The 17,307-nt window shown below is 38.4% G+C and overlaps 1 protein-coding gene across 2 annotated transcripts; it reads right to left on the bottom strand.

Moving 5' to 3' along the window:
• Positions 1-546: 546 nt before the first annotated feature.
• On the bottom strand, positions 547-16,975 carry crata (carnitine O-acetyltransferase a). Of its 2 annotated transcripts, none has more exons than XM_029515756.1 (14): positions 16,769-16,975; positions 15,034-15,330; positions 13,424-13,542; positions 11,230-11,283; positions 10,226-10,391; positions 9,864-10,038; positions 9,052-9,230; positions 8,240-8,340; positions 7,974-8,093; positions 6,417-6,539; positions 5,644-5,779; positions 4,742-4,804; positions 4,417-4,554; positions 547-3,613 (listed from the first exon to the last, which is right to left on the bottom strand). In XM_029515756.1, exons 1-14 carry the CDS (start codon positions 16,793-16,795, stop codon positions 3,398-3,400), a joined length of 1,914 nt encoding a protein of 637 aa, XP_029371616.1. In that variant the 5' UTR covers positions 16,796-16,975; the 3' UTR covers positions 547-3,397. The 2 variants fall into 2 exon arrangements, with proteins under 2 accessions (XP_029371616.1, XP_029371617.1); XM_029515757.1 differs by lacking the exon at positions 16,769-16,975 and adding an exon at positions 16,520-16,704.
• Between the last annotated feature and the right edge of the window lie 332 nt (positions 16,976-17,307).

Consider the following 17,307-nt stretch of genomic DNA (forward strand, 5'->3'; position numbering starts at 1 on the left):
ACATCATTTTGACACACAGCACCAGCTGAATCACCTTGATTGATTATTTCACTTGCACACATTGATACACACAAACATGTGTGTTGCAGGACTGTTGTATCAGACTTCACTTTTAGTTTTACCTGATAAAAGCCAAGTTGTCTGCTGGCCTCAGAGCAATGGATTAAAGCCTTGATCACTGAGTTTCTATTCTATACCATCATGTGTTGGTTTACCTCAGATGCTTTGGTATCTCCAGAATCTTTGATAATATAAATTAAAAATCCTAATTGCATTTCGGTTTTATGTCATTTTTTTCTTTACTGTTTAGTTTATGAAGGTATGTATCCGAAATTCTCCCTGATTAAGACTTGGACATGTTTTATTGTGTTGTCACACTACAAGATAAACAGAATCTAAATCTGTTTTAAAAGTGCCTGCATAATCTTCATATTAATATTATTTTAATTTGTATTTCACTTTTCATACAGTGCAACAAAGTGCTTTACAGAATAACATTGGTAAAATGCATGCTAATGTAGTTAAAAAGTCTTTAAATATGTTCAGTTTGTATGAGTAACAGAAAAATTTAATGTACTTTCAAAAACTCTTTTAAACATTTTTAAACATACTTTTAAACATCTTACCAAAAATTTCTTACCAAAAATGAAAATAGCTGCATTTTTAGCTGTATTACTAAAGGAGATACTCTTTCAAACCTGCTGTATCATCTGTGCATAATGTGTGTGGTAGAAAAACACTGGAAGTGTTGAAATAGTCCTGGGTGTCTAAGTGATTACTGTTTCCATTGTAAGGTGCTCTGAATTTACCATAATTATTTGTTTTTATTTATATTTCTCAGCAGTATCAACATTATGGAAATCACGCCCCCCCCCCAAAAAAAAATAAATAAAAAAAAAATAAAAAAAAATCACACACTACTATTTACATTATGTTAATAATCCTTTCACCATCTCAATCTCTTCAATTAAACATCCTGTATGTGAATTATCCTGAACATGGTGAATCTAAGCAAATCTAAGTGGATTTAATGGGTTTGAATTTAACTGCCCCACACATATCAATCAGTCAAGCCTAACATCACGACCTGAGATTTGCCGTTATCATAAAATGAAAAGAGAAAACAAAAAACTAACTCATAGCATGAAATTTCACAGAAGAAAGCTATGTGCCAACTTTAAAGTGATGAAGTTAAGAGCCTGTAAGTAGCAATTAGATTCTGACTCCAGTTGAAAGACACAGGTGAATATGATGCTGCAGAGCCCCTGGGTGTTACAGGAAAGTAAAATAAATCAATCAATTAAAAAAAATATAATTGAAAACAGCAAATAAAGAGATAATCTTGTGTAAGAAGTAAAGAACATATGAATGGAAAGATTACACAAATACAATTTGAGAATTAGATCCAGCTACTAAATGAAATCCCTGATTATTACTCTAAATATAGTATGTGCTGTTGGGGTGAATACACCATGCATATTCTTGGGGGAAAAAAACAAACAGTTATCTGGTATATTTGTACTGTTCACTTTAGTTATTCTGAGAGCATGGACTAATGATGAGAAAGATAAAAATCCTTAAAAAAAAAAAAACAAAAAAAACAAAAAAACAAAACAGAAGATGTCAACAGTTGAAAGGATGAAGCTGTCTGAAAACAAAAGTCAAAGATTTATTAGTGATTAATGCCCCTTTACCACCAAAACTGCGAGGTATACTTTTTCAAATGATAAACTTGCTAATAATTTACCCCTTCCCCCCAGCCGTTTTACCTTTCTGAGGATACACAACTGTGAGGGTGTATCCCTCAGTTTTTGTACTTACAACTGTAAGTACAAAAACTGAAATATGACATGGCCATAAGTATTCAGACACTTTGCTGTGAAACTAACTAACATAGCTGCTGTCTATTTTTTTCTTATCATCCTTGAGATGGTTCTACACCTTCATTGGGGTCCAGCTGTGTTTAATTAAACTGAGTGGACTTGATTAGGAAAGGCACACCCCTGTCTATGTAAGACCTCACAACTCACAGTGCATGTTGGAGAAAATGTGAATCATGAGGTCATGACCCAAGAGCTCAGAGACAGAATTGTAGCAAGGCACAGATCTGGCCAAGGTTACAAAATAATTTCTGCTGCACTTAAGGGCCTTAGTGCAAGACACATGAAAGCCTGCATAGAATGCAAAAAACACACGAAGGAAGTTCTAAGTGGTAGGTGTGGACAAAACCCGGCACTGCTCATCACCTGCCCAATACAATCCCAACAGTGAAACATGGCGGTGGCAGTATCATGCTGTGGGCGTGTTTTTCAGCTGCTGGGACAGTACAACTGGTTGCAACTGAAGGGAAGATGAATGCAACCAAGTACAGAGATATCCTTGAATAAAACCTTTTACAGAGTGCTCAGGACCTCAGACTGGGCCAAAGGTTCACCTTCCCACAAGTCAATGACCCCAAAAACACAGCTAAAATAACTAAGGAGTGGCTTCGGAACAATTCTGTGACTGTTCTTGAATAGCCCAGCCAGAGCCCTGACTTAAATTGAGCATGTCTGGACTGAGAAACCTGAAAATGGCTGTCCAGCAATGCTCACCATCCAACCTGAAAGAACTGGAATGGCTGAGGATCCTCAAATCCAGGTGTGAAAAACTTGCTGCATCATTCCCAAAAAGACTCATGACTGTATTGGCTCAAAAGGGGTGCTTCTACTCAATACTGGCCAAAGGGTCTGAAAACTTATGGCCATGTGATATTTCAGGTTTTGGTCTTTGATAAATTTTCTAAAATGTCTATAATCCTGTGTTGTTTTTTTCAATGTGGGGCGCTGTGTGTACATTAATGAGGGGGAAAAATTTACTTAAATGATTTTAGAAAATGGCTGCAATATTACAAAAAGTGAAAAATTTAAGGGGGATAGAAATACTTCCCATACCAATGACAATGTGAAAATTATTGTGCTTCCCTCTGGGGTTTACATCAATGCCAATAGGAGCCAGAGCAAAAATCTGATGTTAGCGGGCTTTCTAGTGGCTTCTTTGCCAGAGGAAAAGGGGCTCAGAATAGTTTGTAGCAGCTCTGGAACCCACTGACTGTTGGTCTGGGTTTAATCAGGTGATTGTAAAATATCCAGCCACATCCAAAATAGCTGCTTAAGTATGGATGTTGATCAGTGTGACACAACAGAAGTGTCTTTAAAAACAGGTTTGTAGATCATAATTAGTTGATTTAACATGTTTGGATTTTAATGCTCCCTAGGAGGCATCACAGCATCATTTATAGTGCACAATGAGGACCGATGTCAGGATTGTGGGTCACAGTGAGGTCTGCATTCATCAACCAAATCAACCCTGTACAGTTCAGTTCACCTATGCAGGGAGCAGTAACGCCTAAGAAGCTTCACAGTTTGGCTCTGGGATTTTGTTCCAGCAGTTTCCTCATATCTAACAGAGCATCCTCCACTGCTTGGGCCAGATCTGCTGCATTGGTTTCCTCACAGGAGTTGAAAGAAGACACAGCAAAATTGATGTGATTGTTCATCGGGTTGTAGCACACGCCGTAACCATTCGGGACAACTGGACCAAAGCACATGACACAGTCTGTTTTGGATGGTACCTGGTGGAGAAGTAAAGGAGGATTTTAGTTCGCAGCAGTTTTATTGACAGGCTGAAATACACATGAAACATGAAATGACTTAATTACAGGCTCAGCAAGCCAAAGTAAATTTATTGTTTAACAACATCTAGTTTGAAAAAATAAATGTCTATTTCTGACAGTTTAAGCAGTAAGGTGTTCAACAGCAATGGGGCCTTTTTGTGTGGCGTTTGGTATGTTCTCACTGTGCCTGCTTTAGGGTTGCACAATATATAAAACAAATCATGTGATAATATTAGCAAATTTTGTTATTTTAGTGTTTTTTTGTTTTCACTGTCAAATGAAACTCCAGTTAAAACAATGATGGGATTTTTGTTGGACCAAACAGAAAACTAACCCTAACCCTAACCCATTCCTGTAGCGCCACGTGATTACTAATAATGCACAAAAATTGTGTGAAATTTTTACTTGTTTAAAAAAATTGTATCTCCTGTGATGTGGATATTGCACTAGGCCATATTACATTTTGATGTATTGTGCAGCTCAAGCCTGTGCTAGCAGGCTAATACTGCTGCAGTCGCTCATTACTATGATAAGTCCTTCAAATTGCCTGATGATAGACAAACAAATTGAAACAAAGGCTTTGTTGCTTACCCTTCCTTATGAGTTTTTTTATGCAAAGAGGAGTTGTTTTGTTGACAGGTGAATGGCTTTTGCTGCATTTCCGAACGGCAGTGTTGGTAAGATGTTATTAAAGGGATCATTTTAACAAAAAATTTCATGAGAAAGCTACACAATGTTTCAAAAAGGAACCTGTCACAGACCTGACTTGTAGATAGTTGGTAGTGTAAGGCTTTTGCGTAGGCAGCATCTTTGAAGAGATCAGGTATGGATAGCTTATCATCCACTGCCTGCATTTTAAGGCCAAGGAGGTGTCTGTCTATGGCCTGACCATTAATAGCCTGTGAAGAGATTGAAAACTCATTAGTCTGAATTGTTCGTTACCAGATTTAAACTATTTGCAAATGTGGAAATATTTTATATTATTCTTTAGCTTAACAATTAGGTGGAAACACTGAGTAGACTTTCATTCATTAGAGGTTGGTCTCATAATAATAAAGTTATAGAATGGCCAGATAAACTACTCACCATGTTCGTGTATGACCTGTGAGCTTTCACAGCTTTCTCCATCAGATCAACCTTCTCTGCATTCTATGAAAAACAAGGAGACAGGAACATTACAATGCATCTTCCAGCAACCTATTGTTAATGACTTGAAACTGTGTGTGTAACCAAGAAAAATGATTTAGTATAGACATCAATGTACTGTTCTATACTGAATAAATTCAGTCTCTGTAGCTCAGAAAAAAAAAAATAAAAATAATAAATTGTGAAAAGCAAACATGCGTCAGGAGTAAGCAAACCAGGATTCCAGTCACAAAAATTCTGACGTTTTGAGTTGTTACTGTTTGAACAACAAAGACTTGCTGATGAGAGTTTAAACCTCACTCACTTCAAACTGTAACTAGATGGTGACAGTTTGAGCAGTCTTTGGCTGCTCTCAAAGGAAGTGGATGTCCAGAAAACTCCCAAAGTAGCGCTATGAGGAACAAAGGTCCAGACTTCCTCATGAACACTGAGCACATGTGATCAGCAACTACTGGAGAGCTGCTTTCAGTTTTTTGGAACAAAATGTAGTTCAACCAGTCATTACATCCTTAGTTTTTCCACCAGCCTTGAAAATATACTGTTTTCAATAAAAACACATTTACTGATTGTGCTATCACATTAAGCACATTTTCATAGTTTACACTGACTTGGGAGAAGATCAAATCACACTGCAAAATTAAAGCAGAAAACTAAGTCACTCTCATAATACTTTTTGACTTTATCTTCGTCCCATGTCTTTCCTTTCTTAACTGTAGGATCAGTTAGAATCAGACTGATAGATGAAGCCTCATCATGCCTTAGTTTCTGGGTTACAAAGAATGTATAATTTCTGTGCCAAAATGTCCCTTGTGTACTCCCGTATGCTTTCCCTATCATCAGACCTGTTTGTTGGGGTCATCAAAGGATTTGACAAAGGCAGCTGAGGCACTTGAGGTTGAGCGGATTGTATCTGTTCGACCCAGTCGGAACATGCGCAGAGAGGCACTTTCATATGTGGCACAGCAACGTTGATACATCCTGCCAAGACAAAAAGAGAGATGTTGAGAAAGCCCAAAAAAGAGAAAAGACTGTGACAGTATTTGACGTTACACTGAGAAACTATATATTAATGTTCTAAACTCCCAAATGTAAAGAACTACATGGATTCTTAGTCTAATACAAAGTCACCACCAAGTGGCTGTGTTACAACAGATGCAGAGAACACACAGTGACTCTCAAGGAAAAAATGTTCTCTGACTGTCAGTGAAGTTATATTAAAACCTATTTGGCTGTCTTGAGGTCAAAGATAATTGATGAAATGCTATCTCACTATTGTGGAATGACATCCTCTGGTCCATTGAAACAATACACATATACATATGATAGCATAGCAATGGGAATTTTCGGGTCATCTTATCCAGTTCAATTCATCTGGTCGTCTGTCAGATGTTAATAAGTCAAGTTATGGTTGCAGACTCTCAACCTCCCAATAGCAGGGGGTGTATGTTGGAGGACTCCAATATATTTGCCCACACTGTGTTTTAAATTAAATCTAATGTCAGTGAATGAATACAACAATCTCTATTTTTTATTTTTTTTTTATTATCTCTCTTTTTACTTTATTCTGTGATTTCTTATATGAATATGAAACCACAAAGACCATCAATTTCCTTACCTGTAGTAAGCCAGCTGTAGTGCCATCTGTATAAAGGCATCAGGGCTCATCTTGTAGGCCTTTGGGATGTTTTTCCCAAAGTGCCCAAACATTATAACCCTTATATCCAAGTCTTGGGCCAGTCTGTGGAGGGATAAATATCAGGTCATGACATGAAATACATTGATCTTTATCAATGGCACAAACATTAGGGTTGAGTGGGGGGAAAAAAAAATCTCTGTTAATTAGATGGATGAAAGACCAGACAGGAACATCCTATCATGTTATTGTCATGCTGATGACAACCTATGACATGGTTACTTCTCATTTCACTGAGCTCAACATTTGTCTGATTCTGCATTACATGGATTTGTCGACAGGAATTTGCAAAAAAGCTCTTTCATGTCAAAGTGAAAACAGATTTTTATGAACTACTGTCAATTAACTAAAAATATATATACTTTTACTGACAAGTATAAGACAGGAGATGGCTACAAAAAGTTTTCTAACTTACTGGTCATCCAACTAAGTCCAGTTAAATCCATCTTTCAGAAATGGAAGGAGTATGGCACTAGTTTAAATCAGCCTAGAGCTGGTTGTCCTCACAAACTGAGTAATCAGGCAATAAAAAGACTGCTGAGGGAGTTAAGAGCTTCAGTGGCCCACATAGGAGAGATGTACATGCAATAACTGTTGCCTGGGTTCTTCAGCACACAAAGCTGTATGGAAGAGTGGCAAAGAGAAAGCCACTGAATCTGATTCAATCTGAAAGAGATCTACGATTTGGGAGAAGATTTATTTTCCAGCAAGACAACGGCTCCAAGAATACAGCAAAAGCTACAAAGAAATGGTTCAGAGACAAAATGGTGAATGTTCTGGATTGGCATAGTCAACGCCCAGATCTTAATCCAATTGAGAATATATGGCTGGACATGAAAAGAGCTGTTCACACCTGATAAAACAGGGCCTGAGCAAATTGATAGAGCTTGAGCTGTTTTGCAAGGAAAAATTGAGAAAATTGCATTATCCAGATGTGCTAGTCTGATTGAGACATATCCACACAGACTCTATTCTGTGATTGCAGCCAAAGGTGCATTGACTAAATACTGACCAGAAAGGGATGGATATTTCATTGAATACATTATTTTGTAAAAATGTGCTTTCTTTTTTATATTAATGAGCTGTTTTTATGCGAATTCTTGTCAAAAAAACTAAATAAATATCTTCACTCAGCAACAATGATTATCTCACTTTGTGAGGGCACCATGCATGTACACATTTTCAAAATCAGCTGAAGACCAATCTTTCTGGACTAACCTTTGCCTAATTAATATGTATATCTTTTAATGTAATTCTGTTTTTATGTCCATGGTTACCTCTTTGGTTATTGTAAAACATTTTGTGATATTCTGTTCTTGAAAGGCCCTATACAAATAAATGTACTTATTTACTGGACATTACCTATCTATTATTTTTTCATGTTAGTCATATTGAATACAAAATGTATTAATGAGACACAGGTACTAATACCCAGCCCTATTAAATATCTTGAACTGCAGTTATATAGGCAGCCCTCACTTGTTCATATTCTGCTTGGCCTCCTCAATATCCCTCTTGATTTCAGGCGTGATGCTGAAGTGCAGTTTTTTGGGTGAGGGCAGCGGCACCATGGGAGGCTGAACCATCTCAGGTTTCCTTCTGTATTAGTTGGAAGAACACAAAATACCAATGTCAATGTGATTGTCATGGTTGTATGTGTGTGGTGTCAGTGCTTTGAGTTTCTGAGCACTCATATTAAAATTATATAAAACACTGACCTTGTCAATAACCTTTGACCTACTTACGTGTATTCAACAACATGGTCGATCAAGGCCACAATGGGTGGGCCTTCAGCTGGGGCGTGCTCATAGTTTGCACCACATGTCCCGTCTTCTCCAATAATAAACTGAATCAAAGACCAAAGACTTTCAGAGCAAAACAGGCTAAATGTTGCCTCTGCGAATCACCATGTTATTTTGATAGAGGACATTGCATCTCTGTGACTCTGATATGATGTTGGGTCCTATAACAATTCCCTTTGTGTTGAATTACTATAATAAACCATGTGGCTTAAAAACACGACTACTACTCTTCATGAAAGACGGCACAATGAGTCTGAAATGACACTTAAGCATTTCTAATGAGAGAAGTTTCACAAAGGTGGCTTTTCACAGCAGGACCAGCTTTAATAAAACAAAAACCAAACAAGATTAAAATGTGCTGTAAGATAAATCAGAATTAAAGAGAATCAGTGAGGCCTGGTTTTAGAGACATCAAACACGTATCTTATTGACTCACAATTATGAAAATGGACAAGCCACAAAACTCCAGAACCATGAATATGTGATAACAATGTGTTAGCATTATTTTTTGTTAGCTATGTAACACAGTCTCTAAAGCCCCTACATGAGTTAACAGTTAAAAATAAAGGAAACACACTACAGACATGGCTCAGAAGAGGCAGATCCCAGAGGCTGTAGTGGATGTGGTGTTTACTTAATGCAAATACACAAATAGACAAGTCTTGCGTTCTCTTTCCAGTAACTGCTCATTGTGTGTGTGTGTGTGTGTGTGTGTGTGTGTGTGTGTGAGTGTGAGTAAAGCCTCTGTGGCTCACCTGCAGTGTCTTATCAAACCAGCGATTACCACTGTTCCACTGGGTGCCTCCTCCATGCAGCATCTGGACAGCAGCAGAGCTGCGGTACATTTCCTCAGACACTGCAGGCATTGCGCCATCCAAACACAATGTGAATATACTCCTTTGGATGGCATCCACAGATTCTTTGTTGGTCTTATCTGCATAAATCACACACACGCACACACACACACACATTATTATTCAATAACATATCCTGGGTTTTCCCTAATCAGTCCATGGGCTGTACTGCTCCTGCTCATACTAACACAGATGTCCTCAATAGAAGGTAGGCTGCTGCTGGTGATCTTCTGGGAGGTTTTCACCACCCTCTGCAGCACCTTCCTGTCAGAGCAGTCCCCAAACCAGGTAGTGATGGAGGAGTTCAGTGCACTCTCTACCACACACCTGTAGATCAAGTCCCTGGAAATGTGGACTCCAAGGTACTTGAAGCTGTGGACCATTTTCACAATTGCTCCACTGATGAGTGTGGGGGGTTGGGGTTACCCCTCTGAAACAGCTCTTTCTCCTTTCCTGAATTAATGCAAAGGTTACTTTCCCACACCAAATGCTTCACCTCTTGTATGGATCCAAAGGTATCTAGGTACTTTTACATGCTTTACAAATGTATTTATTTTCCCCTTATAAGAACAGTAATTCCTGATTTAAGTCATTTTAACCTTTTTTTTTTTTTTTTTTTTGAACTCTTGGAGAATCACTCTCACTACTGCCCTCGTATGCACACATTTTGATCTGCCTTCTGTCTCCTGTATGTCAGTGGTCTTTCAGCTCACCCTTGATGAGGTTGATGTAAGCCCTGCCCCACGAGTCACGATGCTGAGTGGTCAGGATACCGACAGGCTCGGTGCACTTTGCTACTGACGAGCTGCAGATTCTCTTGAGCTGAAGACTGAGCTGATCAACTGTTAACGGGGTTCCATCACTGTTATACACATCTAAGACAAAGAACTGAATCCAGGTGAAGAAAATTAAACCTCAGTCAAGTTTAATTTTTTGTTAACAACTGTTGTTCTGTTAGACAACTGAAAAGCCCAAAGCCAAAGGAAATCCCTTTTACATGATAAGATCAACAACTGGTCTACCCTAGCTACCATTGGCCCCATAACCGCTTATACTGAAGTGCCAAAGTCCTTACCTGAGAGTTGTTTACGACAACAATGTGTTTGGGGGATGGTGAGCTCCTGGCATGGTTCACCACCGAGTCTCTCTTCAGACCAGGGACACGGCAGGATGACAGTACCTCATAATACTGATTCATACACAGTGGCTTTCCTCCCAGGTACTCCACCGGCAGTGTCTCGCTGCAAAAGATACAAACTCTGCCATTACTCACTAACCTCTAGTACCATGAAGTAGAGGCCGACCGGTTATTGGGCAGGCCGATTATTGACACCGATATTTGGAAGTTTGACGTATAACGGTATTTGCCTTTTATTTTTTAATTCGACGGGCCGATATAATAAATTCAAATCTGGGTTATTTCAGCTCAGATGCAGCCGCGTCTCTCTCTCTCTCTTTTCCTCTCCTTCCTCTTCCTCTCTTTTTTTTTTTTTTTTATCATTTCAGTTGTATTGAAATTTTACTAAAAAAAGAGATGCTTCTGAGTCTAGGAACTTTTCTATTTTTTGATTAAATAAGCATGCTTCAGACATTTAAACAAAGTGCAGTATTTGCATTATTCAAAATTTTTTTCGCCAATGTTTATACTTTTACAGCAAATGAATATCAGCTCCAAATATCGGTTATCGGCCTCCTTTAAATACTAATAATCGCTATCGGTATCGGCCCTGAAAAACCCATGTCGGTCGATCTCTACCATGAAGACATAGGACTTCATGTTCAGATAGTACTAGAGGCAGTTTGAATGACAACCCACTAAAGCTGCGTGAGTATTTTTATAGGGTTTTAAAGATTCACAAGATTTCCATTAACCTTGAGAAGTAGGACTTTATAATTGTGGCATAGTTTAAAACACTTCAAAATGTTGAAAGTGTTGAAAGTTAAAATAGTAAATGCATCACATGTCAGTCAGTCATGCGTGCCATGGCTCTGACTGTACAAGAAACTGTAAAGGTGAGAAATTTTTTTCAAAACAGCATCATTAATGAAAGTGTTAGGATTCATAAGCTCAGGAATTACTTGTCAATCATTGTCTTGAAGTCCAAAACGCCTGCAATCAACTTGGCAGCAAACCTAAACACAGAAAACATATATTGACATTTCGCAGCAGTAAACAAGAGCATCACTTTTCAAGCACAGGACTGATTTCTGTGGCTCTGGAGGTAGAGCATGTAATCTGTTAATTGGAAGTTTTGTGGTTTTGATCCCTGGCTTCTCAAGTCCACATTTTAATTGGGGAAATATACTGAGTTGCAAAATATCCCCCCTGATCAGTGTGTGCAGTGTAAAAACAGTATGCATATGTGGGCAGTGAAGTGAGCAAATGGATGTATATGGCTGAATTTTGAGTGGTCAGTGAGACTCAAGTGGTGAAACACATTAAATAGACTGCATTGAAGATGTCCAATGTGCTATGATGAGAATAATGAGAAAATATGCGTGTGGTAGGGCTGCAGCATGTGCAAAAAATATATACATTGATGGAAATTACTTCGTAAATATAGGCACCTTTCAAGACACCAAAGTAAAAATTACATACACACAGAGACGTAAATGCACACACCCACATAAATTTACTAGGGCTGAACGATTTTGGAAAATAATATAATTGCGATATTTTTCTCAAATATTGCAATTTTTTTGAATTATTATTTTATCCTTTTTTACCCTCAAAAAAACGTCATGAATTATTTTAATATGGCCGAAAAAATATTAGATACATTTAGTATAGAATGTTCTTTCCCATAAGCTGGGTGTCTTTGTTAGAATTAAAAGATCACAGGTCAAGGTCATGGGTTATTTTAACTGCTCATTACAGAAATATAAGAGCAACAAATCTTTGGCTTTGCCTCTATGTATTTGAAAGAAAAACAAAGGTACTGTTTAATAGTATGCACTTTTTAAACATTCTGCAAAATAAAGACATTTTTAAATGACATCTATCTTACTGATCCCAAGTCAGCAACATTTCACACAAACATTGAACTCAGTTGTTGCCCGAGTGGCATCCCCGTGCCATTCATGACTACGCTCATACAGAGCAACTCTTTCAAACATGTCGGGCAATGATGCCTGTCTTTGGTTTAGCATGCGTGGCGCACTGGTGCTCAGCTGTCGTAAATGGCTTTGTGGTGTTTTTTTTTTTTATGCTGAAAGAGGTGTGTTGTGTTGCCCCATGAAGTAGCAACAGTACCACAGCATGTTCTGCGCAACACCTGACACTGCGCAGCATCTTCCTTTTTAATGCTGGAAATAATTTCACACCGGTCATCTGTTCCTCATTGAGACTAAAGTCTCAGTTGAGTCCGTTTCTGACGGCTCCATTGAACCAGAGACCATTGTGCAACAAGCTAAGGTGCAGCATAAAAATTTGATGGAGTCAAGTGGTCTGCTCTCGCTCTCTCCTGCGCGCCACATGTTCACTTTTCTCCTGTGACCACATTGTAACCGCACACATTACATTTAGAAAATTGCGTTTTATCATACTGCAATATTATCACAAATACAATTAATCGTTCAGCCCTATTACATACATATTATCGATAAATACAGAGAACATATTTCACATAGAAGCCAGGAAGGCCAGCCAAAACATATCCTTGAGTTTTTACTTTAAAATAAGCAATAGAGTGCACTCGAGCAAAGTTTATAGGAGAGCAATCCACCTGCCTTGTCACCCATGGTGTGCAAGCATAGCAATCTAGAGGGTTTATATAGGGATGGATACAGTTGGATGAGTCTGGAGGAGCATGGCCATGAAGGGATTCATTCAAACAGAAGTATTTTAATGAATTTGTTATTTTACTGGATGTCAGTGTAATTTATGAATGTGTGCATGAAAGAGAGTTCTTGCTACCAAAGTTTGGACTGTTGAGGTCCATTTATCCCACAGGTAGGGGAATGGATGAGAGGAGAATAGTGGCCATGCTGAGATGTAATGAATGTATAGATTAGAATATCTGCAAGGAAGAAGAATACCGTTTTTGTTTGAATGTCTTGGTACTAAAGATTCATAACACTGTTAATGACACATTTTACCTGTGATTTGATTATTGATGTGTGGTTACATATATAAAAAATATCAAACATAAAACTTTGGGAGACTATATAAATGACATAGATTATTTGTTTTCAAAGTAAGAAGAAAACTGGGGAAGTCTGAAAATCTTTAGGCTGTTATTAAATGACTCAAATGTGCGGTATGAGTAATCACCTTATTTGTCCCTGCTTATCACTGAAGTTCATGTGAGGCAAGACCAAGCCGGGACTTGAATGGACTACCACAGGCATCCGGTACTCAAGATATGCAAGCCGTACCCACCACTCTGACAACTAAATAGACAAAGACAGAGTAAGTTCATTCGAGAGAGAAGGAAAAAAAACACATAGTTTCATTGTTAATTAATTAACTTGCATTGTGAATGAATGCATCTTGTTATGAAGAAGACACTCAGGTGTATTTATCAATGAAGCCAAATTAAGTTAGTCAGATAGTCAGACTGCAGACATGTCTTGAAGACATACAAGTCTGGATGACCTGCAACTTTTTACATCTTAATTCAGACAAAACCAAAGTTATTGTACTTGGCCCTAAGCACCTTTGAGAAACCTTATCTGATCATCTAATCAGTCTGGATGGCATTACTTAGGCTTCTAGCTCCACATCAAGAAATCTCAGAGTAACTTTTGACCAGGACATGTCCTTTGTCCCTCACATAAAACAAGTCAGTAGGGCAGCTTTCTTTCACTTGCACAACATTAGGAAAATCAGAAATATCTTGTCTCAAAAGGATGCAAAAAAACAAAACAAAACAAACAAAAACACTAGTCCATGCATTCATTACTTCTAGACTGGACGACCGTAACTCATTACTATCTGGATGTCCAAACAAATCTCTGAAAGGCCTTCAGATGATTCAGAATGCTGCTGCATGAATATTAATATTAACTCCTGTTTTAGCTTCTCTTCACTGGCTCCCGGTAACATTCAGAATAGAATTTAAAATGCTTCTGTTAACACATAAAGCTCTTAATGGCCAAGCTCCATCATATCTCAGAGTGCTCATAGTTCCTTACTGTCCTAGTAGGCCACTTCACCCTCTAGATGGAAGTTAAATTGGGAGGCAGACCTTTCAGTCATCAGGCTCCTCTTCTATGTAAACAACTTCCAGTATCGGTCTGGGGGGTGGACTCAATTTTCAAGACCAGCTTTAAAACCTATCTATATGACAGAACTTATAGTTAAAAAGTTAAAGTTCATTTACTCCTTAGTTATGCTGGTATAGGCTTAGACTGCTGGGAGAAGCACTGAGCACCTCTCTCTCTCTCCCTCCCCCTTGCGCTGACATACTAACCATGTTTTCCCCGAAGTCTCTATCTATCCCAGCTCCTGTCCTCATCCTGCAGGTTTTTGAGGATACCCCATGTTCCTCCAACACCTCCTGCTCCTATATTTCTATGTAATTCATAGATTATCACATGCTCCTGCTTGCATCTGTGTTGACTATCCCCACTTCCTGCTCCCATTCTCTCGTAGCAGATGGCCAGCCCCCCAGGGGCTGGTTCTGCCTGAGGTTTCCACTTCTTAACGGAAGTTTTTCCTTTGCAATCTTTAAATAATTATATAAAAGAGTTTGGTCTAGACCTGTTCTATATTTAAAGTGCCTTGATGTAACTTTGTTATGATTTGGTGCTATATAAATAAATCTTATTTGATTTGAAAGCAAAGAGGGGATTCAGGTTAATGTTGTGTCTTCAATAAGTAATGTATGCAAGTATCGTAGAACCTTTTTAATCAACAGGTATTTGATTGCTTGAGCTTACCCAGTTCTCAGTGTTGCACGCTCTCTTTTCAAGGCCTCTCTGCAGTCTCTCTCCAACCCCTCCTGCTTTCTGAAAGTCCTCCACCAGCTCTTTAGTGTATTTCAGCTCATCCACCTCTACAATGGGCTCCAGGGCCATGATGTAGCGCTCACAGGTCTGCTGCAGAGGGGGGACAGGCAGCTGGGGCAAGCCCTGTTGGTGGGTCAGGTATCTCCCAGCAACCCGTGTTGCTGATACAGGCTTTACCAGGTGGCTCGGTTTTGTTAATCCACAGGGTTTAGCCATCCCCACCTTAACCTGGAAGTCAGAAAAGTGCATTCTAATGCATTTTTGTACTGCGATAGGGTGATGCTGTTATAATAAACAACACTTCCTAAGGAAGATTCTGGTCTTTTATAGTATTAGATTTCAAAGTCAGCTGTTTTGTTGTCAGAGACAGCACCTTTTGTGATTGCTCTTTTATCTTACCTTCAGTTTTTCTAAAGTAAAACAGAACTCAGCATCAACATAAAAAACAGAGTCTGATTTCTTAATGGTTTTTTATTCACTATTAACTATTAAAAATATGTTATTAACTTTGTCATTAGAATCTTCTCTTTTCTTTTTTTTTTTTTTTTGATAACAGCTTACTTTAAAGGGAGATCTAAAACCCATCAAGGTGTAGTTTTCAGTGGCTAGTAGAGTGGCCTGAAGAGTCAACATACATTTAAGGCAAAAGTATGGACAACAGCAGAAAGATGGAGCATGTGATTGCCTATAAATACTTTTGGAGTCAAACCTTTAACTTTTATTTTGCTTATGTTGATTGGATTTTTAAAAAGTGACAACAAAAACCCTTTCTGTTGCACAAACTTAAGAGGGTTTGAGGTCGTTAAAAACATCTATTTGCTTGTCACGATCACAAAGTTCTCAGTGCAGGTCATCCTTTTTAGCTGCAGCTTTCAGCAAGGAAGTAATGATCACTCCAATTATCATACATCACCTTAATTTTAAGGTATCATGTGTGGACTTGCAAATATTTTATCACATACATAATAATAACAACAACAACAACAACAACAACAACATATCCCTATCTCTTAAAGAAAGTTGTGGTATACTAGTATACTCAGTTTAAATAGGTTTAGTATATCATTATGTGGATTGTCATGCAAACTGAAGAATTTGTGGTTTTGTACAAAGCTAGAGTTTTTGATGAAAATACGTCTTTTCAAATTGTCCCACTGGTGTCATGTCTGATTTCAACTGACCTTAGTTTTGTACAGTAATAACCTCAAATATCTTCGACGCAAGGGGAGAGATATTTCTTCAGTCAGATGACTAGCGAGATAAACAGATGACGACTGACATGACTTTAATGTTTACGAAGTTCGTTGCAGGAAATTAACGTTAAATGACTCAAACATAAATAGTAGAAACATTTTGATTAAAGCTTAACTTGAATGGCTGTATTATTAGATTTTATTTTGGCTGAGCACCAACTCACCTTTGACCCAGTTAGGTTAGCTAACCGATATCGACCGTTGTTTCACGCATTAGCAGCCAGCTACTTTGCTCACAGCCAGTTAGCAAACATTACTTCACAGCTTCAGTGGGCTTCGCAGCGTTAAATTATTACCGGTCATGGCATAATGGAAACGATTTTAAATAAAGAGTCGACATCCCTTCACTTTTTAGCTAAGTTGGCTTCGGGCCAATTTATACCCGTACAGTCAGCGAAAGATGTGTTACTTACCATAGTTCTACGGCAAATGCCCCACATTTTGCAGTCAAAGGAACGCCCACGTCGTTAGGTCAATCACAGAGCCAGTCCACTGACGGGTTAGCCGAGACCTTCACCTGCTCTGTGTGAGGGCTAGCGGGAGCGGTCTGAGCAGGATAGCAAAGAGTGGCCGGTAAAATTATCCGGCTTTAATTGCTGGGTGCATTGCCATGAACCCTGTGTGGATGTGATTGACAGTGTAGATATGTACGGGCGCTTAACCAGTGGCCACAGAGAGGAACAGCGCTCTGACACATGATAATCCACACTGCACATGTACATATCTCATACAACATATTAAGAATAAGATTAATGCGAATGATGTGGGGGAGGGATCAATATTATTATTACTATTATTTTATATGTTTGGATGATTTCTTTGCATTTTATGGCATATTTTTTGTATGTAAGCCTTAAAGCAAACGTATGGCTTGGTTTTCACTTACTTATAACTGTTTTTGAGTTAGATTTGTAGAGAGAAAGCGGCTGGGGATGAAAGCATATTCATAGAA

Source organism: Echeneis naucrates, chromosome 12 (genome assembly GCF_900963305.1).
Source record: "Echeneis naucrates chromosome 12, fEcheNa1.1, whole genome shotgun sequence".
Lineage (NCBI taxonomy): Eukaryota > Metazoa > Chordata > Actinopteri > Carangiformes > Echeneidae > Echeneis > Echeneis naucrates.

What these genes read in the sequence shown, in the direction of transcription:
- crata (XM_029515756.1), bottom strand. Translation starts at nt 16,795, where the DNA reads ATGTGGGGCATTTGCCGTAGAACTATG. An exon ending in GACCATGTTGTTGAATACAC is followed by an intron (nt 8,094 to 8,239) that starts GTAAGTAGGTCA and finishes CAACTAATACAG; the next exon opens with AAGGAAACCTGAGATGGTTC. An exon ending in CTACAGCTGGCTTACTACAG is followed by an intron (nt 5,780 to 6,416) that starts GTAAGGAAATTG and finishes TTGTCTTGGCAG; the next exon opens with GATGTATCAACGTTGCTGTG.